At 36.2% G+C, this 26,974-nt stretch overlaps 1 protein-coding gene across 1 annotated transcript in view; it reads right to left on the bottom strand.

The window, feature by feature from the left end:
* The window catches only part of htra1b (HtrA serine peptidase 1b), a 39,926-nt gene extending 13,352 nt beyond the window's left edge, over window positions 1-26,574 (bottom strand). Inside the window, exons 1-3 of the mRNA XM_084135170.1 lie at window positions 25,925-26,574; window positions 16,707-16,809; window positions 14,905-15,109 (exon numbers count right to left, since the gene is read on the bottom strand). Of these exons, the coding sequence (XP_083991296.1) occupies window positions 14,905-15,109; window positions 16,707-16,809; window positions 25,925-26,384 (768 nt within the window). The 5' untranslated portion in view covers window positions 26,385-26,574. The remainder of the gene's footprint in view (window positions 1-14,904; window positions 15,110-16,706; window positions 16,810-25,924) is intronic.
* Between the last annotated feature and the right edge of the window lie 400 nt (window positions 26,575-26,974).

Genomic DNA, 26,974 nt, shown 5'->3' with positions numbered 1-26,974 from the left:
ACTTCCTTGTTTAGCATACTGTATATAATCTATGTTTTGACATCGCAAGCTTCATGCTTTTTAACCTTATCTCCACTTTATTTTTCTTTTTGTTGCAATTCTTCTTCTTATTGTATATATAAAATACAAGAAGTTCTTATCAGCAGTCCCATATTCATTATCGTTATCACGCAGTCCAATATAGGTCTATAAATAATTACTGTAGTAATTGCTATATTGGAATTGCTCTAGTGATAGATGCCCCCTTTTTACATTTGAGCCCCTGTCCCTGATAAACTCTCTACACAGCCCTGTATACATTGGATTGATTTTAGCTGATTGAAGTATCGGATAAGGACTCGGTATCAGCAGATACTTAATATTCAATGACTCGGACTGGGTCAGGGGCACAAAAAAACTTGATCGGGGGCATCCCTAGTCTTTCATGATGAGGATTTTTCTTCTCTTTGCTCTAAGTCAGGACTAAAAAGAGATGTTGAATTTCTGAAATCTGATACTTTACCCTTGCTGACTATTACGCAAAAATCATAGGAGAAATGACATTTAGTGCTGATTGTGCTAACTGAAGTGCTGAACTGTGCAAACTGGTGAAAGGTGATCAGGTGGTTATGTACAAACATGAGCGGATAAGTTACAGTAAATGATGAGCAAGAGCTCCTTGTGAAGTTTTAGGATTTAGAGGGGTTTTTTTTTCATTCTGCCAACTGATGGAGTTTTGGTTCCTTGCCACTGTCGCCTTTTTCCACCTTTGTTGCCATTGGCTTGGCTTGCTTAGTTGGGGACATTAAATTTAACATTTAATTTAATATTCAACAATAATATTGATCTGCCTGCATTGACACTATTATACATGAACTGAACTGAGCCGGATGATGACATCACGGTTTACTCCAGAGCGGCTATATATATATATATATATATATATATATATATATATATATATATATATATATATATATATATATATATATATATATATATATATATATATATACACTCACCTAAAGGATTATTAGGAACACCTGTTCAATTTCTCATTAATGCAATTATCTAATCAACCAATCACATGGCAGTTGCTTCAATGCATTTAGGGGTGTGGTCCTGGTCAAGACAATCTCCTGAACTCCAAACTGAATGTCAGAATGGGAAAGAAAGGTAATTTAAGCAATTTTGAGCGTGGCATGGTTGTTGGTGCCAGATGGGCCAGTCTGAGTATTTCACAATCTGCTCAGTTACTGGGATTTTCACGCACAACCATTTCTAGGGTTTACAAAGAATGGTGTGAAAAGGGAAAAACATCCAGTATGAGGCAGTCCTGTGGGCGAAAATGCCTTGTTGATGCTAGAGGTCAGAGGAGAATGGGCCGACTGATTCAAGCTGATAGAAGAGCAACTTTGACTGAAATAACCATTCGTTACAACCGAGGTATGCAGCAAAGCATTTGTGAAGCCACAACACGCACAACCTTGAGGCGGATGGGCTACAACAGCAGAAGACCCCACCGGGTACCACTCATCTCCACTACAAGGAAAAATAGGCTACAATTTGCACGAGCTCACCAAAATTGGACAGTTGAAGACTGGAAAAATGTTGCCTGGTCTGATGAGTCTCGATTTCTGTTGAGATGGTAGATGGTAGAGTCAGAATTTGGCGTAAACAGAATGAGAACATGGATCCATCATGCCTTGTTACCACTGTGCAGGTTGGTGGTGGTGGTGGTGTAATGGTGTGGGGGATGTTTTCTTGGCACACTTTAGGCCCCTTAGTGCCAATTGGGCATCGTTTAAATGCCACGGCCTACCTGAGCATTGTTTCTGACCATGTCCATCCCTTTATGACCACCATGTACCCATCCTCTGATGGCTACTTCCAGCAGGATAATGCACCATGTCACAAAGCTTGAATCATTTCAAATTTGTTTCTTGAACATGACAATGAGTTCACTGTACTAAAATGGCCCCCACAATCACCAGATCTCAACCCAATAGAGCATCTTTGGGATGTGGTGGAACGGGAGCTTCGTGCCCTGGATGTGCATCCCACAAATCTCCATCAACTGCAAGATGCTATCCTATCAATATGGGCCAACATTTCTAAAGAATGCTTTCAGCACCTTGTTGAATCAATGCCACGTAGAATTAAGGCAGTTCTGAAGGCGAAAGGGGGTCAAACACAGTATTAGTATGGTGTTCCTAATAATCCTTTAGGTGAGTGTATATATATATATATATTATAAATGCAAATACTAAATTTTATGTCAAGATAGTAGCAATGTGACATAAATACTGTATAGCTGTATATAATATTTACTGTACAGTTTGCAGTAAGCAGAACTGTAGCATAGCTTTCCATTCCAAACACAACCATAGTTTATCTAATCTTTATCTTTTAGACGAAGCTCAAAGGGAACACAAATAAACAGGGCATGTTTTGGAATCAACAGATTTGAGCAGGTTGGAAAATTATGGCAAGTATGTACGGTTGTCTCATACTTCTATCTAATCTTGATGTTTCCTCTGTTCTTTAAATTTCATTTTCAATCAATCAGCTAACAAAACATAATATTTAATGATCGTTCTACAGGGCGATTTAATCAGCTTGCGTCGTCTGTTAAAGTGGAAGCGGATTTGACGACTATTTCATTAAATCCCTCTAATCTCTTTACAAGTGGATCATTGATGTGAATTTAGAAAGCTCTCTGAGAAGAGAAAACAAACTACCACTGCCAGACCCACAGAGATGAATTATCCCAACTGATGAGTCAGATTTTACTTCCACAGGGCAAAACGACTGGCCCGATTTCAGACAGCTTAAACTCGCTGTAGATCCCATCTGAACTGATGTTTTGACTCTGTTTGTTTCTTGAGTAGCTGAAATTTTAGCCTATGACTCAGTGTGTTCAACAGCTTCAAGATGTTCCATCTTTCAAGGAAGAGGTTACTGGGAAATGCTAAATCCAAGACTGTTTCCTTTGAACTCTTGTATATGTTAAAATTCTGTCATTATGTTATGGGTCAACTGGACCCTATAATTGGAAACAATACAATTCACAAAAAATCTGTATACCTTTAACTTTAATACTTCTCACAGATTACCAAAAAAGTTAACATGAGAACATATGATTTTATAACTGTACATTTTAACTGTGATTAAACATTTGCTTTTCACAAAATGTGAAATTGTAAACAGTATTATTTTCTATTGAAATTTTGACTTTATTTGCATTTCGATTTCCTGAAGCTCAAACAGTATAGAGCATGGTGCTGACAACGGCAAGATCATGGGTTCGAATCCCAGAAAAACTGACCATGCATGAACTGATAAAAATGTACACCTTCAACGTAGTGTACATTTCTTCTAATTAAAATATCTGCAAAATGCATAAATGTAAATACCCTCGAAAATGTGTTGCGGGTCAAAGGTATTTAATATACAGTACAGGTCAAAAGTTTGGAAACATTACTATTTTTAATGTTTTTGAAAGAAGTTTCTTCTGCTCATCAAGCCTGCATTTATTTGATCAAAAATACAGAAAAATGTAATATTGTGATATATTATTACAATTTAAAATAATTGGTTTTCAATTTATTATACTTGAAATTATCATTTATTTCTGTGATGCAAAGCTGAATTTTCAGGATCATTACTCCAGTCTATCACATGATCCTTTAGAAATCATTCTAATATGATGATTCATTATCAAAGTTGGAAACAGTTCTGCTGCTTAATATTTTTTCATAACCTGTGATACTTTTTTAGGATACTTTGATGAATAAAAAGTAAAAAAAAAAGAAGATGTTTTAAATGTTTTAAAAATAGAAATCTTTTGTAACAACAATATACACTACTGGTCAGTAATTTGGGGTCAGTAATTTTTTTTCTTTCTTTTTTTGAAATAAATCAATACTTTTATTCAGCAAGGATGTGCTAAATTGATAAAAAGTGATAGTAAAGAAGATTTATATTATTAGAATTTTTTTTTTTATTTTGAATAAATGCAGTTCTTTTTAACCTTTTATTCATCAAATATATTAGGCAGCAGAACTGTTTCCAACACTCATAATAAATCAGAATATTAGAATGATTTCTAAAGGATCATGTGATAGACTGGATGTCACATGTGACACTGAAGACTGGAGTAATGATGCTGAAAATTCACCTTTGCATCACAGGAATAAATTATTTTTTAAAGTATATTCAAATAGAAAACTATTATTTTAAGTTGTAATAATATTTCACAATATTACTGTTTTTTTTCTGTATTTTTGATCAAATAAACGCAGCCTTGATAAGCATTAGAGACTTCTTTCAAAAATATAAAAAAATAGTAATGTTTCCAAACTTTTGACCTGTACTGTACCTGAACATCAGATACAAGTAAATATGTTCACAGCTCATCAAAAACCAGTCATGGCTATTAACCATTGTTCTGTGAAACTCAAAAGATTAACCTTAACCAAACCCCTTAAAAGCAGCAAATGCATTCTACGTCGGTTCAAATTCCCCTAAGAGAGGGTTGAGTGGTTACACTAACAGACTAAATGCCACAAAACTTTAGATTTCATGTGGTCCTTAAAGCTATTCACCTTAAACTTTCAGTGTATGCTGTCTGGAAACATCCTGGGGATGTTATAGCCTACAAATTTGAAAACATGTAAAACTACAGGACTTGTTTTTAATGCTAAAGAAGTTATCTCAGCCCTCCCATAAAGATGATGAGAAAACATTCACATTCTAATGGCATTCTCCCTGTCTTAGTGTGATCTGAGCATCTTTATGAGATTTTAGCATGGCGTCAATTGTTAATTGGTTAAAATGGCAAAAAAACAAAACACCAATGGATAATCCAAACTACATCCATAAACATACTGGATGAGAAAGCTCTTCTGTAAATAATTCAATTGTTTTGAAATGGCTGTTGAGTCAAAAGACACATGATATGAATACATATTTATTGTGCGCAAAACCTCCAACTAGAGCAAATCAATCCCAGATGAGTCCCAAACATCCTCTCTAAAACTCCTGTGTTCTGCCAGAAAGAGCAGGAATCTTCGACTGGTTCTTCCTGTTCCGCAGCAACCGTAATCAGATTCCATTGAGCTGGTGTTTCCAAAATCACAGTCACCCTGCCATAGGTCAAACTGACAGTTTAGACGTTGCTGACTTTGGCTTCATGTATATTGACAGACAAGGACTGTTTATGCCAAGTCTTAGCTTTTAACATCACTTTTTTTCAAAGTAAATTGCAAGGCAGGCAGCTCCCATCACTCTGATACAGTAGATGTAAATGCCAGAACACAATTCCAAAGATTCCAAATAAAATATATTGTTATATATATATATTCTACTTTAAACATATTTTTGAATGACAAACATATCTGTCTTTGCATCAAGGAGTCTGACCCAATTTTGGTGTCTTGCCCCATTATGGAAAAAGGCAGCAAGACTGCTTTCTTGGAAGACAAGACCAAACCCTTTCAAATATGCGCTGAAATAACCCAGGATGAATGACGACTGCATGACTGCCAGACTTCATCTCTTAATACCCTGAGGGATGCCAAGACTCCTTGTATGTCTTTGAACTGGCATCGATCAGCTTTGAGTACAAAACTGCCAATGTGAATGTTTGCAGACTAGTTTTGTGGTATGCATTAACCACTGGAAAAATTCGTACATAAAAAGAATTCAATGACAAATCCAGCTGCTGTTTACCCATGAAATGTTTACCCTCATTTGTATGAGCAATTGAATCCCAGCAGTGAGACATTGAAGGGCTCTCTTTCTTTGCTCTGATGAGTCAGGAAGATGTGTCTGAGCAAGACATCTGCATTACATGGGCCTTAACCAACACCAACCTTAAAAACTGACCCAGATTTTAGAAAACGTGACCTCAAATTCAGATTTCCACTAACAGTGTCTGTTTAGAGCAAATTGTGAAGAACATAAGACAAGTTACGACAGTGCCAGGAAAGCATGTTGGCGTTGCAACTGAGCAAAGATCATCTTCAAATTATCGTTTCAGTGCATTGACATGAATTCCTTGTTATTGAGACAGGAATTTTCCCAGCAGGGCTTCCCAAATTACCTTTAAGGGGAATTCCAGACAGACAGAACAATCAGTCCCAAATGAAGTTGGATCCAGCCAACAAACCCAGACTAATTTTTTAGTCTGTGCATGTAAATGTGCAGTGGCCTCAAAAAAGTATTTGGACACTTGTACCACACATTAAATTCTCACACATTTCATTGTCTAATATATCAAGTGACTGATGTCTGCAAACCAAATGCTATAACTTGAGAATTAACTTCCGTGTTCTGCATCATTTTTGCAATTTATATTAGTAGCCAGTCCTACTCGACCCGCTCTAAGAGGGTTTTGAACCGGCGTCTCGCTCACCTCTTGAGGAGAGTGGAGTGAGGTTTACTCGCACAGCTCTTACTAGTTACATTCACCCCCCTAAACCTCACTCCCATCCGGGTCACGGCACCAAATGTAACTGATCCTACTCAACCCGCTCCGAGCGGGATTCTAACTGGCGTCTCCAGCATGGAAGGCGTGCACGCTAGCAAGGATGCTAAAGACCACAGTCACTAGCGAGCTTCTTGAAGAAAGGGGAGTTATGTTTGCATGCACAGCTCTTACTAGCTTGCCTCCATTACAGTCACCCCCCTAAACCTTACTCTCATCGGGGTCACGGCACCAAATGTAACCGGTCCTACTCAACCCACTCTTCGCAAGATTCGAATCGGTGTCTACGGCATGGGAGGTGGGCAAGCTAACAAGGACGCTAAAGACCACAGTCACTAGTGTCAGTCGCTAGTGTGCCTCTTGAGGCCAGCGAAATGAGGTTTACTCGCACAGCTTGTACTAGCTTGCTTCCATGACACAAAGTTAAAATAGAAAATCACATAAATGCAGACATGTATGAAAGTTGCATAAATTTAATAGAGAAATGTGCATGCTGAGGCTGTCATCAAACATCCCATCAGTGTTAAACACAACTGCAGAAGGCTGTACGTCTCAGCTGCCGTTTTGGGACTCCTTAATGACAGGGGCTTCCCTGAGACGGTAGTAAATTACAAAGCACAGAGTACTGTCAGGCTTGTTTTTCTGTTTATGTAGTCTTCTAATAACATGAAACTACTAATAGCGAACATATGAGCATATCCCGCAAACTCAAAAATCTGACTTCTGGTGTGGTCACCAATACACAGTACAAAGAAATGAGTGACTTGTAGCTCAGGGTTTTACTCTAACATACATACAAAATTTTGTAATTGAATAATTTTTCAAACTAAATTTTACCGTTTCCCTGGCAGTCAGAGAATGTGTGACATTGGCCTCTTTGGCTTCGTCCATAATCCATCCTTGAATCCCAATTACACTCAATCAAAGTCCATTTCAAAACAAGTCAGTTCACTCTTTGTGTTGATTAGCTCATTAATTTGGGAGGTGGAACTTATTTTACCAGACCCGCCATTTTGGGCTTTCAAACATTGTGGGTTTTTTTTACCAATCTCTGACTCTACTGAAAAAAAACTGTAAGTGGTATTTGACCTTGCAGAAAATGACAATACTTGGTGGTTTACTTAGAGTTGCTAAGTGGTTTCCAAGGTGTTCTGAGTGTTTGCTACTATAGGTTGTTCTGGGTGGTTATATACTGATACAAGTCTCTAGGATATTCTGGTCTATAGATATGCCTCAGGTTATACTTCAGTGTTCTTTTTGCAGTGAAATATTTACAGATTTTTATAAAGTAAACCTAAGAATAACTTTTATATTGTTAGTAATATTCCAAGACAAACACTTACTGAAACAACTAGATTTACTTGATTATCCATACATAATTTTTCTGAAAAATCATGTTAAAAATTGAGTATTAATACATCAAGCTTTTGAGGAACGTTTATTTGTACATCTCTCAATCATCATTATATTGCATTGCTTTATGTTTTGCCCCAACAATAAAAACTACAAAGCTTTTATCCTAAAATTAAACATCTGACTAAGACATATTATTGGGAGATAGAGTAACAACTAATATTTATATGCATTTTATGTCAGCAGTTGTTAAGTAGTTATTTTGCCCAGTTAAAATTATCTTTTTTCTGACTATTATTTAATTTGTCAGGCTTTACAGGGTTTACAAGCCACATGATATGAAGTATCATTCATGTCCTCAGCACAAATAGTTAAATGGGATTAGAATGTATCATGTTTTGCACATAGCTGTGATTCTTGTGCACCTCTGATATGATAGAAATCTGTAAACCAGAACTTCCTGAATGTGCATGACTTCACTAACAACCATCTTACAGATCTGTCTATTTCATCTTCGAGCAACGGGTTTGGCAGACAAAAGAACAGCTGTGGAAAAAAGACAGCCGTGTGTACTCAGTCCTAGAGTGGAAATACATACAGTACAGCCACACCGACCCTCAAGCCAATATTTGAGTTGTGATCCATTCAACATTCATACATACACTGATCTTTTCGAAGTACCATGACCCAGATCTAAATGAAGACGATCCAGTATTAGTCATCCTTACCAGTTATTTCTCCTCACCCCTCTCACCCTGATGTGGCCTGTCGAGACCTGTTTTTATGCGATACAAACTTTGGAACTCAAAGAGTAACATGCTCTAACATGCTCCACTGGCATCTGTTTTCCTCTGCATTTCTGCAGGGTATGCTTTTCTCATCGAAGGTTAGACCCGTTTCAAACATTCGGAATCTGGAGCAGGTTATAGCAGCAGCAGGGTAGAAATTCTGGGGCCTGGTACAAAACAACCGAACTTTAAAAAACAACTACCTTCCCAGCAGGGTCGAAACACACTGAGTAGTCCCTAGTTCCTTTATGGCGGGAATACCATCCTGGCTTTAATAATAATACTCTCGAGTCTCGATAAATCGCGATCAAAAAATTGAGTACAAGTAGGCCAAATATACTTAGACTTTTCTGTCAGTATATGTCAAGTGTACTTAAGTGTAATTTTAAGTATATCCTTTCTTATTTTAAAAGTAGTATTATAGCACACTTGAATAAACTTTATTTTTGTAAGGGTCATAATAAAGACTGCCTACTATAATCTTCTTCTTTGTACGTGCTTACCACAATTGTGACTTATATCTACTTGCATTACTGACCTTCTCAGACTAATACTGACAGATAAAAAATGCTGATACCAGTAAGAATACGGATACTGTGCATCTCTAAGCAGAAGACACGATGGACAGCAGATTCTGCTGTGTAACAAAGCTGCGGCTCTGGACAGAAAATAAAGGGATTTCTGGGTTACCAGACATTTTTGTGATTTACAAAGATGAAATGTCTATCAAGTGTGGGCCATTTAGAACTATATAAAACTTGGTATCAAGTGGGATCACATTTACATCTAAATGAACCCAAACTTCAAGTTGAAGCTATAGACTGCTAAAATCATGTGGATTCAGTTAGATTTGCTAAACAGAATGGGTTTTGCATGCCTATCACTGCAGGTGAAACTTGCATTGAGCTCAACAGAAGGATTTTTTCAAACAAAAGATGAGTAATTCCCTACATTATTTATTGTGGCTTCATAAAAACATACTGCAAAGTTTATTTTGTTTATTTTCTACTGATTTCAACTAATTTAACTCTATAATGCTGCTTCTTTGATGCTGCTACTTATACTGAATGAATACTGTAACATGTTAATATGAACGCATAAAAATGAACACGTTGTTGGGTGTGAATAATTTGGTGGGGATAAAAAAAAAAACATGAATCAGATTAGATCAAGAAACACAGAATGAAACCCTAAGAAAGAACAGGTGCAAGTGCAGAAACTAGGCCATGATTTGGTTTTCCAGAGAAGGGATCCATTGAGAGCCTCTTGACATTGCAAATAATCTGTAATGAGTTTGGAAATTACTTCCGTCCAAAAATAACCAGACTAACAAGGTGGTCACCGTAACAACCCTGCAGCATATTTAAAAACAACTTGAATGTTTTTCATGTCTGTTCTGTCAAATCATTTTAAATATGAAGAGAAATTTGGATATGGAATTCGCAATGGCGACAGAGACATGAACCAATCGACCAAAGTCTGGCATGAAACTCAAGCTGAAAAGAATATGAGACAGTTACCCAATATAAATTATTCACAATACTGCAGTGACTAAGCAGAAACTGAGCCTGAGAGGGAGGAGTTTTGCATGAAAGTCCGGGAAGGAATTATAGAGACGTGGCACTGCTGTCTGCCAGTACAAGAGCCAGTAACTGTTACCAAACCATATCAAACAGTAACACCACTCCTATTGTTAAGTAAGTCAAGTGTCATAAGCTTTCTGTGTTACTACTGCCTAGGCATTTTCAATGCGTTGCAGTCCTTGGTATATTTTACGTTAAATCTGAATTGTAACTACATACCCTTTTTCTTTACCACTACAGATGATTAGAGATGATGTGCCATGACAATCTAAAATATTTCTTGACACTTTACTTGAAGCCTTTATATAATGTATTATGAAATGGATAGTTTTGGTCCTGCATACTGATTGGTCAGTACAGCACTTCAGTTGTACCAAAATACAAAACATATTAACAGTATCACACCGTTTTTTTTAAGCGGATAGTAAAATATTAATGAAATAAAAGGGCACTTAAGCATACTTAAAGAGTAAAAGTTCACTCTCTTTTTATTTGACTATGATTACCACACTTAAGTACACTTTTAAAAAGTGCACTTTTTTAATAATGTCACATTAAAAGCACTATATAGGTCACACTTGATGGTCTACTTTCGACATTCTACTAACTTTGCAACTACATGTCAACTAACACTCATAGAGTATTAGTAGACTGTCTGCTTAAAATATCAGCTAACACTTGATAGATCCCCAATAGACATTCAACTGACTATAATTTAGTAAAGTTACTTAGAATGTCTAAATGAGATCCTCAAAATAAAGTGCAACCCTATACTAAAGCATGTTATACTTGAATGTAATTTTAACTGTGTCATTCAAAGTTAATATATTTTAAATGTACTAAACCACAACTTCATAATTACAATAGTGTTATTAATAATATATTTAAATACATGACAAATGTCAATAAAAATGACATTATTTTAGTTGACCAAAAATGTCAGTACATTCGGCAGTATTAACTATTTTTCAAAGACAATAAAAAATAATGATGAATTTAGCCTATAATACATTTTCATTTAATTGTAAATAACATGCAATTAAGTGTCTGAAAACATTTCATTACGTTCGCTTCTTTTAAAGTATATTATTTCCATAATTCCATATTATTTCCTTAAAAGAGCTACCTCTACCTGATCTTACCCTTAAATGTAGTTTTTTTTTGGTGTAACCTAATATATTTATGTTGATTCAGTAATGTTAAATAAAAATAAATAAATATTTGAATTAAATCAATTAATTTAGATGTTACCACATGAAGCATTTTTTAGGTTACCATTTTTTTCACTGTGGAAGGATGACACTTTATATTTCAAAAAAAATTTGCATCTGTAATCTTTTTATTGTGTAGTAGCCCTTTTAGTTAAATCATTAAGATGCTTGAGACTGCATTGTATTGTAAATACAGCATTGTTCATGTTTTACAATCAAACTGTAAAATAAATTATATTTTTTATAAATAATTTCCAACACATTTATTATATGTTATCATACTTACTTATTTATAAGTTTATATCTAGTATAGTATAATGCATTACAACACAAAGTTGGTGGTGTTCATGCTGTAATGCACTATATTTTTTGAAGGGATAACCATACAAATGCATTATAAGATATTATAATCTAAAACATACAACTGATTATATGTATTAAGAACTATGAGCATTGTAAACATCTTTATGTGGCTTATTTTGTAGTCTACTTATACAAGCTTTTAGTAACATTTTAACATATTTTCTTTTGATGACAAATGTGCAAAATCCCTTTTTTTTCACTTTAGTATGTTAGCCCCCCACCCATTTAATGTTATATAAGCAACTCTAATCAAATCCTTGGGTCTCGGTACTAATTGCTGTAAGTCAAAATGTGTTTCCTGACCTCGCCTGGGTGTGGAGACATGCTTGTTAAGTGAAGCAATTCAACACAGCTTATCTGGATCTGTCTCTCTTACTGATACATAAGTGCCTTCCTTTGACAGGGTCATTCTTCTCTGAACCAAGAAAAGCATATTTCTGCCCACTTCTATGCTTATTCTGCAAAAATGGGCATGAGACAACACTGATGTTGGGGCAGCCTCTGGGGTCAGGCATGATTTGCTATTTTTAAATTCATTGCTGAAGACATCATGGAAACAATCTCAGATGCTAATTAAACAAGACTAAGCATGTTATCCATATCTCGAAAGCAAATAACTAAGGCACCGATCCAAAAGTAGTCTCTTGAATAAGCATTCTACCTGAAATGGAACCTCATACAGTACGTAACTGATCTGGAGTGCTCTACATATGTCACACAAATATGGTGTGGTCAAGTCATGTTGGAAAGTTTATAGTTATAAGTTGAACACACATATGTCAACTACGGTGGCCGAGAGAGCTCAACACACTGCAACTGAAGAAAACACATGCAAATAGAAAAAACACCCGCAAATTAAGAAAACATCTTCATCAGTTTCACAACACATGTGTGCTCCAAATACTCACAACACAACCAAATACAGAAACGCGCTGCAAAAGTTCACAACACAAACAAATACAGAAACGCGCTGCAAAAGTTCACAACACAAACAAATACAGAAACGCGCTGCAAAAGTTCACAACACAAACAAATACAGAAACGCGCTGCAAATAGGACAGAACAAAACGGAAATGTTTCCGGGGAACCCAATAAGTGACGGACGGACAGCTGGGACGTGCTTATTGCTCGTGAGCATTACCTATGCCCTACTCTCTTAAAAGGGCAGACGGCAGAGCCCTTGAATTGGGCACTTTGTAGGGAGCGGGGCACTTGTGTGCCATGTTGATGAAGGGAGCAACCAGAGAATGTCTAAGCAACGAAAGACAACGTAATTTCCTCATTATTTTCACCTGGGATGTTCCCATGACAACGCAGCGCGTGTCCATCAGCTGAATAGCTGTTCTTACCAGAAATATAGTATTATTGCTGTTAACATAACTGTTGCAAATAAATATACATTTCACAAGTTCACATCTACATATAATTAATACAATAAGTTTATGCGTATTTGGCGTGCTGTCCGGGGGGAGGGCTCCGAGCTCGGAGTTAGGCCCGAACCCAAAGTACTCCCCCAGTTGGTAAGTGTAGATGGAACTGGAAGTGAGGAGATGGGGTGGAGGAGGGATGCTGACAAACTTTCAATGAACAGAGATAGGTCTGCTGTGAATTTATACTCTGTCATTGAGTTGATTACTGATTAATCTCCAGCTGTGCATAATTTGGTTAATTATCTGAACCTGATCCTCCCGAACTTTGTTAATAAAACATCATTTTATACAACAAAGTTTTTAAAATATGTGTTATATCTGTGTGTGAGTGTCTCAACTTTAAAACTTGCCGTCTCATATTTGGACCCTAGCTGCATTCTAACATTTCTTATGAAACTTATTTTAACATAACATGACAAAATGTGTACAATGTAACTGATGTATAGATGAATGTCTTTCCCTCATGTTCTTTTTCTCTATATTTATTTATTTATTTATTTTAGTCTTCAGCTCATTGTTCTTTTTAGTATTCTTATGACATTGAACATATTGTAAATACATTTTGTATATTGTATACAAAGTTGTATGTCATAAACGTGTCATCTCTGTATGTTTTGCAAAAAAAAAAAAAAATAATAAAAGTAGACAGCTGTAAGCACGTCCCAGCCGGGTCCGTCACTTATTGGGTTCCCCGGAAACATTTCCGTTGTGTTCTGTTCTATTTGCAGCGCGTTTCTGTATTTGTTTGTGTTGTGAACTTTTGCAGCGCGTTTCTGTATTTGTTTGTGTTGTGAGTATTTGGAGCACACATGTGTTGTGAAACTGATGAAGATGTTTTCTTAATTTGCAGGTGTTTTTCTATTTACAATAGTTACAGTAATTACAAGTGAAACTCTGAACTTTCTTTAAGCCCAGAGTTTCCGAGTTCGGCGCACATCAGTGAGAAAATATGGTGAACGCAATAGATTCAGCATCTATATTGACAGTAAATTTGCTGAAATAAATGTAGTTTTTTCATTTACAATAAAACTAGTAAAACGTACAAAATACGGTAGTATTGCACAACTACGATATAATATATAACAAATCAATCTAAAACATAAGATTCCCCCCATAATTTTGTAAAAGTAGAGTTAAAAAAAATTTTATTGAATTTTTTTAGAAAAGGTACATTGCCATCTTTTTCAAACCAAAGTAACTTGAACGCACTGACATCGTAATTATGACTTCCCAACTTGTAAATATGAATTTCGCAGAAGGACGTGAAAGCACCAATAGTCTTCTTACACAAGGCGCATGGGGGATTAGCAATTGATTTAAACAGAGTTTGGCTTTAGTTTGTTGCTAAGCTAATTATGCAACACTCTTTAAGATTATAGAACGCACAAATATTGGGAAAACTGTCAAATGTTTGTAATATATTGAACTGGTTTAAGCTATATTTTCGTTATTGAATTTAAATTGACATTTTTAAATTACATTTTTCTTGCATCATGCACCATCTTTTTACCATGCATTATGGAGTTGGATTCTCCATCTAATAATGCCCTAGAATTTAAGGATCCTCCTTAGTACAGGAAGCAATGCCTTAAAATCCTACCTATGTAGGCAGCTCACTAACTTTTGGAACAGAGTCTTAATACATATGTGGTATCCAAAAGTCCTGAGTGTGACATACTATATGAGCAGGTATGGACAGGTACTCACTGGAGCATCTATCTTGATGAGGGCGATGTCTGCTTTCTCATCCACGTCTTTGATTTTGGCGTCATAGGTGGCACCACTCTTTAGCTCGACCTTCACCCGATGTTTGTTGGCTACCACGTGAGCATTGGTTACGATCAGACCATCTTCAGACACCACGAAACCAGAGCCGCTGGCCACCGCCACTTCCCGCTTGGAGAACACCATTCTAAAAAAGATTATTGATATATTAAAGATATATTGATGAGAAACCCTCTTACTTTCCACTGAGTAACAGCAAAGAATGCATTCAACATCTTTGATTTAACTCTATTTTCCAGCTAGACTTGAGAGCAAGGAAGAACTTCCTCTGACAAATGATTTGTGGAAAACATAATGGTTGTTCTCCAGATTTTTCACCGCACTGCATGATTTCAACAGCCTAAAATTGAGGTCGGGTGTATTCTACATTCCAGTCTTATGCAATGATGAAGATATCATGATGTTTAAGAGAGAGATCCAATCTAATCTGTCTACAATGAAGTGGAAAAACACATCCAATCAGATACTTGTTATTACAATAATATATAGAATAACAATGCTATATATTGAGGATAAAACTTTGTGGAACATGCCATAAAAACATTTTTACAAAGGGCTTGACACTTCAACTCGCACAACATGATTTAGCCATGAGTAACATATTCCTGTAACAACATTCTTGTCAATCAATCTTAGGTCAACCTACTCCAAAAATAAGAGAGAAATAACGTTGTTTTTGGGACCAATATGGATGTAATCACACTTGGAAGAAGTCATCTGATATTGATGATAGAGGCCTATCAAAAGACAAAAATAAAGAGGGAGTATCTATTTTTTCCCAGTGTTGACTCAAGAAGATCCACAAAATTGAAATTGTCCATGTTCAGTATTAAAAATAAAGGTTCCAAGAACCACTTTTGTTTTCCCCAAAGAACCTTTCAAAGAAACAGTTACAAAAAGAACAATTTTCCTAGGAAGAAGAACCTTTTAATAATCTAAAGTATCTTTTTCCACTGTACAGTTTCCATGGATGTTAAAGGATTTTCATGGAGCCATTGATGCCAATAAAGAACCTTTATTTTTAAGAGTGTTGTGTTAAAGGGTGTGTTCAAGCTTGGCAGGTTTGGTTCGATTAAAACAAACTCTGGTACGATTGCTCTGTTAGTGCGGTTCATTTGAATAAGTGTTTGCCATCCAAACCCCTGTGGGCACCAAAGAAGTGGCTTCCAAATTAACACTGGTGTGGTTAGACTGAAAAAATGCAACACAGACCAAAGACATCTAAACAAAGCAAAACAGGACGTGATGTGATGTGATGTCACAAGATCCGACCCATTACATACTGTATGTTGCCCATTACAGTTCAGTACTGGCATTGGAAATGCCATCTCCTTGCAGCAGATCTTCGTTTGTGTGCAATGATGGATTTCCTGGTGCTATTTTGACTCCTTTACACATTTTTAGAATCTCTTTGCAAGTTCTCAGCTGGTAAAATACCATCATACACACATTCAACAAGCGCATTTAGCCCAGCACACAGCATTGTGTTGGATGTTCAGTCACAAAATATCCGTCATAAAAGCCGTTTTATATGTTTGTTTTGTATCTTTTGGGTCAGTGTTAAAAATGATTTTTAATTAATTTTTCGTTCTCTACCAAAAATACTGGACCAAAAAGAGAATGGTACTACAAGTGTGAACACACCCAAAAATAGTCCTGATAAAGATGTCTTCTTGGAGACATGAGATCATTGATTGATGGAATGTGTGATTCAAGATACATACTTGCGGAACAGCTCAATGTGAACCACAGCTGGAGCGATCTTCTCCACCACATCAGCTATGAAGTTATATCTGTGCCGGAGACTATCTGGATTGTCCTCTTGGCCTGGAGAACACATGGCAAACAAAGAGTCACATTATATGGTACAGCAAATTGACTGTGTTAAATTCAACCCAATTATTTTTAAACAGAATTGAAGATAGTTCTAATTCTAATCATTATTTATTCCAGGATTTGATTATGGATTGCGCCAGTGGTGTCAGGAGGTTGTACACCAAGGTCCTCAGTGCATGGAGCTCAATGGCCGTCCCTGGGGCAGGGCCCAGTGTGAGTTAGGGGAAGCAGGCCTCCCCTCGTTCCAATTGCCGTCACTTTCCAGGGGCTGTAGGGGGTATTGGGACCCCCTCTGTCCGTTCGCCGCATATTTAAGCGTGGGGCCCGGTGCACTAGTTGCACCACCAGTTTCTCCAGGACAGCACTGTAGAGCTATAATGTCAGCCTACCAAAACCACAACCTTACATTTTTTGGCCAATTTGTAGGGGTGTAACGATTCCCTCATGTCACGATTCAATACTGAACTTACGATACGATATTATTGCGATACTCCAAGACATATGGTAAAAGGTTAACAAAAAATGAACTGTTGATTAAAATGTTAAATTTGGTATTACAAATTGAAATGAAATGAAATGAATGGAAATTCATTGGAAACAAATAGGCTTGGACTTGGTGCTGGTAACCCAATGCACAGGACAATGGTGACACCAGAATAAAAATATTTTATTTTTACTTTTTACTTTTCGTTTCAGTAAAAAGTTGATTTTAGTAATTCAAGTAGATAGGTATTTTAACATTTTTCACTTAATGAAATATACAGTTATACGCTGTAAAACAAAGGCATCCCATCATACCAGAAACACCATCACAGTATTTTTACAGTGCATTTCTGGCAACCACAGTTGCCATCTTTTCACCTTAAATTTAACGTGAAATGTTTTACCTTGTATAGTACTTACAAAATAATGAAATAAATGGAAGCGAAATATTGATTTGAATTGAAATTATTGCATTATATAAGAGGAAAGAAAGATTAGTGTGCTGCGAAAAACATGAAACTAGCACAGCTATATATGAATGTCTTGCCAGGAGACAACAGTCACTTAGAGTTCTAGTTTCATTAAACAAAAATATTTGACCACAGACAGAATGCCATGATTTCTTAAACAGGAACCGGAGAGAGCTATTCAACTAGAATTATTCCATAAAACACCAGCAGACCAAAACTGCTTATAAAAAAGCAAAAATGAATAACATGATTGTGATTTTATGGGAAACAGAGGTCGACTTGTCTAGGCAATGATGCATCCTTAAATTCACAGGAAGTCAGAAAGTGCTTATAAAACTTGGGTCTGAGTCAAACCCTTTTATAACTTTGCACATGTAACACTATCTTTTACCTTGTATAACCCTCCTTTCACAACATCTGCAGGCACGCACATCTGCACTGCCCCCTTGCCCATGTTAGGTAGCGTGCTATTGGTTTCTTCCCTGAGGGTCTGTGTACAGCTTTGTATATCCACTGTTTGAAATCCCTGGTGATAAATAGATCCTTGACCCAAAACACCAAAATGTTTATGACCTTTTTTTTCTTTTTCTGGGAGATGCTTGACTATTTGGGTTATAAAAGAGAGTAAAACTATAATGCAACACAGATGGGTAAAACGACATTGCACGCTTGCCAAACCAAACACCGCCTACAACATTAGAGTGGAATTAACAAATCGTATATCTGCTGTCTTGTCTCCTCTATTATGAATTATATCAGATGCTAGCTCATGTCGTTTCTTAATGACACTTGGCAACCTCTGAGTTGAAGTTGAAAATTGGTTGTATATAGGAATTATATTTTACTGTTGTAGAAACACGCTGCTAAAAAAGATAATTGTTGGCTTATATAACTGATTGCCATTCCCTCCAGCACATCCCATCATGACTCTGGAATCTTGATAATGGAATTGTTTTTCCTCCCTCATAATATGGCTCCACATCTGTAGAGGGGTTAGCATGTTTAAAGTGAGAGAATGTTTCATTTGTTATATCATAGCTGGCACAAAATGTAACATTTATGCAACCCACATACGAGTCATGTTTTATGTGAAAAGTACAAATAATGATTTTATATGCTTCAGGGACACTGGGGAAATGGCCACGTGACATCTGCTCTTTGCAAGCGATACTTTACCAAACTGAAAAGAAAATGTCGCAGCTTTCATAACATTTCATAAAAAGCCCTCCGGTGTTAAGCATTATGGGTTTAAACTCTTTTTAACTAATTTCACAAATTCGTAATTCGCTCTGTTCCTAAAAACCTAGTGAGAACCTGGTTGAGTAAAACAATGTATCTTAGAATTTGCCTTGTGATGCTGTTTATGCTCACTGTATTATTGTTATGTATTTTATGTTTTTATGTGATGTCTTTCCTTGTAAAAAAAGACTTTAGCATACTTTAAAAAATACTTATTATGGAAAAAAAATATTGTTTAAAATAATATACTTAAATGTGAACTGAATGTTTTTGGAAACTTAATTGCAATTTATTTACAGTTAGTTGTAATTGCAATTACAGATTCAAATAGAATTTTTTTTGACCCACTAAGAATTATTTATTTGATTTCATACCTCTATTTTGTCTTTGAAATATGGTTAATGTAGTGTACTGTTGAATGTACTGACAAACATTTATGGTAAACTAAAATATACTTCAATTTTATTTCTATTGAAAAATGTCATGTTTTAAAATATATTAATAATTACTTGAAATTATGAAGTTGCAATGTAGTACATTTAAAATATATTAACTTTAAATGTCACATTAAATGTCACATTGGTTAAAATTCTAATCATGTACGTACGTTATACTTGTAATTTAAAATGTGCTTTTAAACATTTAATTTGACATTATTACAGTGCACTTTTTAAGTGTGTTAAGAATAGTTATAAAAATGAAGAATTGTATGATAAATAAATTTATATCTAATCTGTGATTTGATAATATTGTTTATTTCAGTTATTTTTGTTTTGGCTAGTAATTTTACTCTTTATTCATGCAACAAATACCGTTTCTTCACACTAAAGCTATGTGTCATTTTATGCAAAATGATGTGTCATTTTGAAATGATATGAAAATCTAGAAGCACAGATGTATCTAGATACATCAATAGTGTACTGAGAGAGGAGTCTCAGACATCCCCACAGTCATTTCCATTTCAGAAATTCAGCGGCTCTGTGTCCGGAAAATATGCCTTCTTATGCAAGATGAGAAGTTTTCCTCAAGGACAAAACACATTGGGAGATCAATGAGAGTTAGTTGACATGTTGCTGCAAAGTTACTTATAATTAGTATAATGTCTAAATTGGACTATCAAAATAAAGTGTTGCCAATTATATTTTCTATATTAGATCAGTGTTCCATGTTTCAAATCCACAGGCCCATTCCAACATTGCAACTCATGTATTATCAAGAATTCGGAGTTTCCCTTTGTAAATATGACTTTTATTGGTAATTTATTCTTGGAACTCATAATTATGATATTTCTGACTCTACATGAAGGGCACATATACATAACCCTTGTGAAATGCAATGCAATTAATTGTATTGAATGTGTATTTCAAATCTTAAAGGTATATTTAAAAAAAAAAAAAAATACTTGCAGATATAATACTAACAACAACAAAAAAACTTAAAGAGAGTACACTTTATTAATTTCAGGTTAATGAGTTTTACGAGTCAGTAATTTTTTTTGCAAATACTGTACCATGAAAATGAAAGAATAGTGCCCTAAACAGAATCCCTCTCATTATCTGTCATAAAACATAATCTATTTCATTGTAAACTCCAAATATAGCTTGTACAAAAATGAATGTGTAGTGGTTAAACTGTTTGTTACACTTTGTTTTGTTTATGTTTATGTTGGATGGTATCAATATGCAAAGTGATAGAGTATAATTGATTAATCATAACTCTGGTCACTAAAGCTGTGTTATAACAATTAAAATTACAAAGGGCATTATACACTGTCAAAAATGATTTATTCAAAGCTGCCAATAAGACAATTGTAATACATTTAACAACAATATACTTTTTTAATTTTATTACTTAAAAAAAAATCATGTTTAGCTCATGTTCATTCATGTAAATCATGTTCATTCAGTGTTAAAGCCTGTTCACACCAAGGACGATATGATTATAACAATAAAGATATTGTTCTAAAAATCATTCTAAATATAAAAGAATAACAGAGTCCACACCACAACTATAACGATAATGGCACAGAGAAACAATATAGTTACGATTTTTTTCCAGATGATGAATGATAAGAATATTGACAGCCAGTCAGAATCCATCCTGCTTTAAAAGCTTGAGTATTTAAAGTGGCAGAGGACAGAACAGCAGCATGCGTGCTTAGAATAAACAGAACAATATTGTGCGTTGTTGCGGATGCTAATATAGTTATAGTTTTATTTATAGTTATCGTTCTTGGAGTGAACAAGTCTTTACTTTCTATAGTGAAAATTATACGTATATTCTACACCATATTCTTTTCTTCAGTATAAGCAAAATCTTTTCAGACAGTTTATATTGTGCTGATATTACATAAGAACCCTCACTGTGTTATCTACAGATCTAGTATCAAAGATCTTTGATGGCCACCAGACTACTGTGTTTGAACATGTTTCGGATAACAGCTAGCAGGCTATAAATCATGTGGAAATTCAGAATTCAGAAATTCCAGGTGGAATTTGGGCCAGTTTTTTTTATGAATGGGGAAACTGTCGTAGATGCACTATGCAAACAAACAGATGTCATTAGCCTCATGTAAACTCAATTGTGTCATCATCGCTGCCTGTGCCAGCTATAAAGGATTGCACATAGACTTAGAGACAGTTGTGATGTAATGTCGTTTGTGTGCTATTACTAGATCGCATCCTATTGGCTTAAACAGAGAGATGATTCCTTACCAACTGTAGCATGCGTGCAGCCACATGTTTTTTCATCTTTCAAGAGCACAGTGTTAAAGATGATGATTATAATTGAAATATTTCTTGAAGCTTATATGTTATGGTTGGTGCAGTGGATGCCATGCAAATGGACCAACCAGGACGAGCTAGGAGCCCCAAATCAGCACTTTAAATTATTTTTTTAATTAATTGTTCTTTTTTTATCTCATATATACAAAAATTGAACCACTAATACTGTAGTAGAATAAAATTTAAATCTGTAAATTATAGAAAGTGATAAGTGAAAGTGAACTCACTCGCTCGTCAAAATACAGTGTGAGTGACATTAACAACGCTATGAGGCAAAGAAGAACATGATGAATGGAAAGAGGCACTTGCATAAATACCATGTTACTTTTTGTTCTCTCAGCCATGTAAAGAATGACGTTTGTCTAGATAGTGTACATAAGACTGCTTCAAATTGCAGATCTGCAGCTATAAGTTATTTTAGTGCTTAGGAGCAAATGAATAGCCTACATGTATTCTTGGAAATAAGAATGTTTTGCAAGATATGGAATTTTTTGCAAGACAATTAATTATATTGTTTAGTGAGAATCTTGCATGGCATATGCATTACTGTAATATCAAGCAGCCTATTGTTGTATAAGAGCAATTAATCTAATTTCTCAAAAATATAATGTAAATCATTTTATTTTCTTATTAAAAACCCCAAGTCAAAAGGAATTATATATATATATATATATATATATATATATCACCACTTTTATCATCCACTATGCTGAAACCATCCAATCTATTGTTGTTTGGTTTATTGTTCAGACCACTAACCATGCACATGAGCAATAGTAATAGTGATGCCTGACTTAGCTTGTCTTATACTTAGAAGCATTACATTTACTGTAAAGTGATTAAAATGATATCTATAAATCATGTAATATCTGGCAACTATAAGCTCAAAGTCTTGGTTAAATGATCCAGAGGGTCCATCATTTCTAAAGCATATCTGCCCTTTTCCACGTCAGTGGTATTTTGCCTGATCCCAGAACTGCTCTGTAGGCATACGGTTTTCCTTGCAGTTCTTATACTCTGCATGCCACCATCTGAGATTGGCTTGTGGTATGCATTTCCTCCTCTGATGCAAACTCAGCACTTGGGGCAAACCAAGAGAGTGTGCGTTGGCTTCATGCAGCATAACACCCTTACATCTACTTCAGCTTATGTTTGAGACAGACACTCTTTTTGCAAAACTCCATGTAGTCAGTGAAAATCCACAACACTGATCCTCTTGCTCATTAAAATCACCATTAACTCAAAATTTGATGTCTGTCAGCAATTAAAGCCAAATGCACTATTTTTTTCAGTTTGGGGAATTTCAAAAACATGATATCACACATATGTCCTTCATGGATCATTTGGGCGTACTATAATGTAAGTGTTTGGGCAAGACCCCTAGTCCTCTCATCACAGGGGCATTGACATCATTTAAGGGTGTTTCTTCATCTATGGGCACTTTTATGTGCCAGAAGTTGGTTATATAAGTTGTTGTTATATAAAGTTTTTTAACATTTTTACCACGGCATTGTCATTTATTTATCAGGCTACTTTTCAAATGCCTTTTGTGTATAAGTTTTATTGTTCCTTATGTCAAGGCCACTGTAATTTCTTGAACAAGAACATGTGGATATTAAAACATGCAAACTCGAGGGTTTAATTTTGAAATTGCGGGATATCGCAGGATCGCATGGCACGAGATCTCGTAACACCCCTATTATTGACTTACATTTATCAGAGGTGGAAAGTCCAGGGGTCAGAAAGTAAAAGTCCTGCCATATGTTTATTCCACCCATGAACTTAGCCAGCTGATTTCACTAATTAGTTCTAATTAGCTAGTATCTCCTGGCTGAAAGACTGTGCTAATTAGCAAATCCAGGTGATTGGAACAAAATACTGTGGAGGACTTTTACTTTCTGAACCTGGACTTTCCACCTCTGACATTTATGCATTTGGCAAAAGCTTTTATCCAAAGCGACTTACATTGCATTTCAAGGTACATTTTTTACATTCTTATCAGTTCTCAGTTCTTGCTTTCCCTGGGAGTCGAACCCATGATCTTAACGTTTCAAGCACCAATACTCTACTGTTTGAGCTACAGGAAAGCTAGGACTTAACTTTATTATTGACCTGACTTATTAACTTACAATCTCAGGGGGTACTTTAAGTAAATATATTAGGTTAAAGAGGTTCAGCTGACAAATAAGTTGGGGAATCCCTGCATTGCACCTATATGAAATGACAAAAGTCTTCCAAAGACAGTAATTCATGATTATGACTCACTGAGTGATAATTCAAATAATAATTAAGGAGCTGATTATAGATTTGGAAGAACTTCTGAATATATGGAAAAACAGCTCAAAGACTGTAAAATGTGACCTAGATCTGGATCCTCAGAGAATTGGTTTCTTAGATAATGTCCAGCCTCAAGAACTCCAGATGTAGATTACATCATGTGATGGGAGATTTCTTGCTGTAATAGCATTGACTGAGTAGAAACAGAGTTTTGGCTGTAGATCTTAGATAAACTTTTGAGCAGAACTTGGGTGCACAAACACTCTTGACGTATAATGCTATTTTTGGCCAGTCAAACGGTGACCGGAACAAAGGTAAGGTGATAACTTAAAGAGCCAAAGGGAAGACGCAGAAAGCCGGGTTACATGGATTTGTGCAGACTGCGCCAGGCTTGATTTGGAAATCACTATGTCCAAAAAGGTCTGGTAACACCTAATTAATCACATTGGAAGAGGCTTGTTCAGTGTGTTCAGAAGAATAAAACAAGTTTAGTACATTATAGATCCATAACTAAGCCTAGTGCTGTCTGTTGCCTAACTTTGACCACATACAAGGGTCCAGGTGTGCTGTCAGATCTAATTTCCCATATTCCTGCTTGATTTCAAACTCTCACCAGATCTTATCCATGAGAGCTTTCTGTACTGTCATCCTTAGAAACTCACCAAAATGGTCTTAGATGGTAGCATAATGTTACTGAATACTTTTTGACTCTTTCTTAAGGCTAAATGTGCTTTGATTGCATTTCTGCTTTATGGATAACAATTCTGGGGAAATGTTTGGTGGAGTTATGATGGGCCAGATCCCTTTGAAACACTGGATTTATGGAGACCACACTGTCTGTTCTGAAACACAAACTTTTTTTGAATTTACTTTTCCTCCTGCAATTCCAGGAGAATCTGGATGAACTACGACTGACTCCTCTTTCAGGGAAGGGTCCGGAACTCTTCCTTGTGTGGTTATCTGCTATGTGGATGTGTTTTTGCACTCTATTCCAGTATGTTTCCAGTGCCAAGAATAAATCCTGGGTAACGGGGCTTCCAACGAACTGGCGAGATCTAATAAGCTTCTGTGTTTACCGTCTTGAGAAGGAGCCAGTTTAAACCACGCAATACCAGATCCTGAGAATCTGCCAGCACTTTCATTAAGGGAAAATAAAGTTAAAAAAATTATTTTCTAATTAGTAAACGAAATGTCAACAAGTCACATTATATTAGCATTTTATAAGAGAGGGTAGGCCTATGTAAGGATAACGCGATATAAGCATTAGGGCACGTCAGACACTTTTCTTAGACTTTAAGGAATGGATTGAATTTAATATTCTGTCTGAAATACTCTTGTGTTTTGACTATTCAATTAAATTAAATTCACATTTATTTGTATAGCGCTTTTCACAATACACATCATTTCAAAGCAGCTTTACAGAGAATGCATGAGTCCACATTACAATTTAGAGTGATCTGTTATCAGAGGTGACTGTCTAAATTATGTATTTCAGAAATGTAGCTACATACAAAATCACAGTTAGCGAAAAAGGTATTAATTTAAACAATGTAATAATTTAATGCAGAAACAATGAGCTCATTGAAGTAAATGAATAGTTTTTAACAAATGATTGACATTTAGAAAAATGTAGCACTGGTGCACTATACTATAGCTTTGACTTTTCTGCAGACTAAATCCCTGCATCATTAAACCAACGCAATGTGATTTATTGTGCACTTTTAGCTGAGCTCACTACGTTTTCACATAATAACACTCAAGAATGTTGTTTAGGTGTAGGCAGCTCACTATTTACGGAAATGCCGTCAAAACTCAATCTAGGTAGGCAGCATTCGTTTTGAACGCCAGTCTTACCTTTCCCGCAGGCTCCTCTCTGGATGAAGATGGTGGGCGGCTGCTGGAGTTTCTGCGCCCGGTTACTGACTCTCTTGAGTTCGCAGATGTTCCTGTAGGACACCCCATCACTCCCGCATACGGGATCAGGGCTCTTACACACGCACACTCCGGTCTTTCCTCTCCTCCTCACTGTGGTCGTTGTTCCGACCCCATCGGACACAGCGCACTCCAAACCCTCTCCACACTCCGGGTCACCCAGTTTCCCTGTCCCGCCGCAGGGCTCATCCTCGCCGGCCGCGCACACTGGGCAGCAGTCGCACTGGTCCAGGATGTCTCCGGCCAGACAGTCGGCCGGTGTGGGCGGACACAGACTCTTATCGCAGCGCTCCGGACAGCCGATCACATAACGCTTAGAGATACGCGCATCGCACAGCAACGGCACCAGAATAACAAACACGCATAGAACCCACAGACGCATTTTAATATTAGTTAATATTAGGCTAAGTAAAATCTCTTCAAGTGACTAAGTTATGGAATACGTCACAGGACGAATAAAAATATAATGCTCGTAAACTTGACAGAGTTTGTTGTGCTGTCGAATGCCCGTTATCTTGCGCTTAAATCAGAGACTTTATAAAGCTTGAGGAGTATAAACAGCAACGCCGATTGGTTGGGTGTGTATGACGTCAACGATGTGGGTGGGACGAGCTGCAATGGTACACAAATATTGTGGTAACAAATCCCATGCACACCCGTTGAGAGATTCGCAGTCCTATACAATGTCAAAGAAACTTAAAGGAATAGTTCACTTCAAAATGAAAATTCTGTCAGCATTTACTCACCCTCAAGTTGTTTCAAACCTGTATGCATTTCTTTCCTCTGCTGAACACAGTGGAGGATATTTTGTAGAATGTCGGTAACCAAACAGTTGATGGACCCCATTGACTTCCATACTAGGAAAAAAATACTATGGAAGTCAATGGGGTCCATCAACTGTAATTTATAGCTGCAAATTACATTGTATTATATTTCATTAGCCTATAGTAGCCTACATAATAGATATTGTAG

This window comes from Abramis brama (genome assembly GCF_963993115.1).
Source record: "Abramis brama genome assembly, chromosome: 14".
NCBI lineage: Eukaryota > Metazoa > Chordata > Actinopteri > Cypriniformes > Leuciscidae > Abramis > Abramis brama.
Note: the sequence above shows the minus strand (reverse complement) of the source record. Positions and strands in the feature narration are given on the sequence as shown.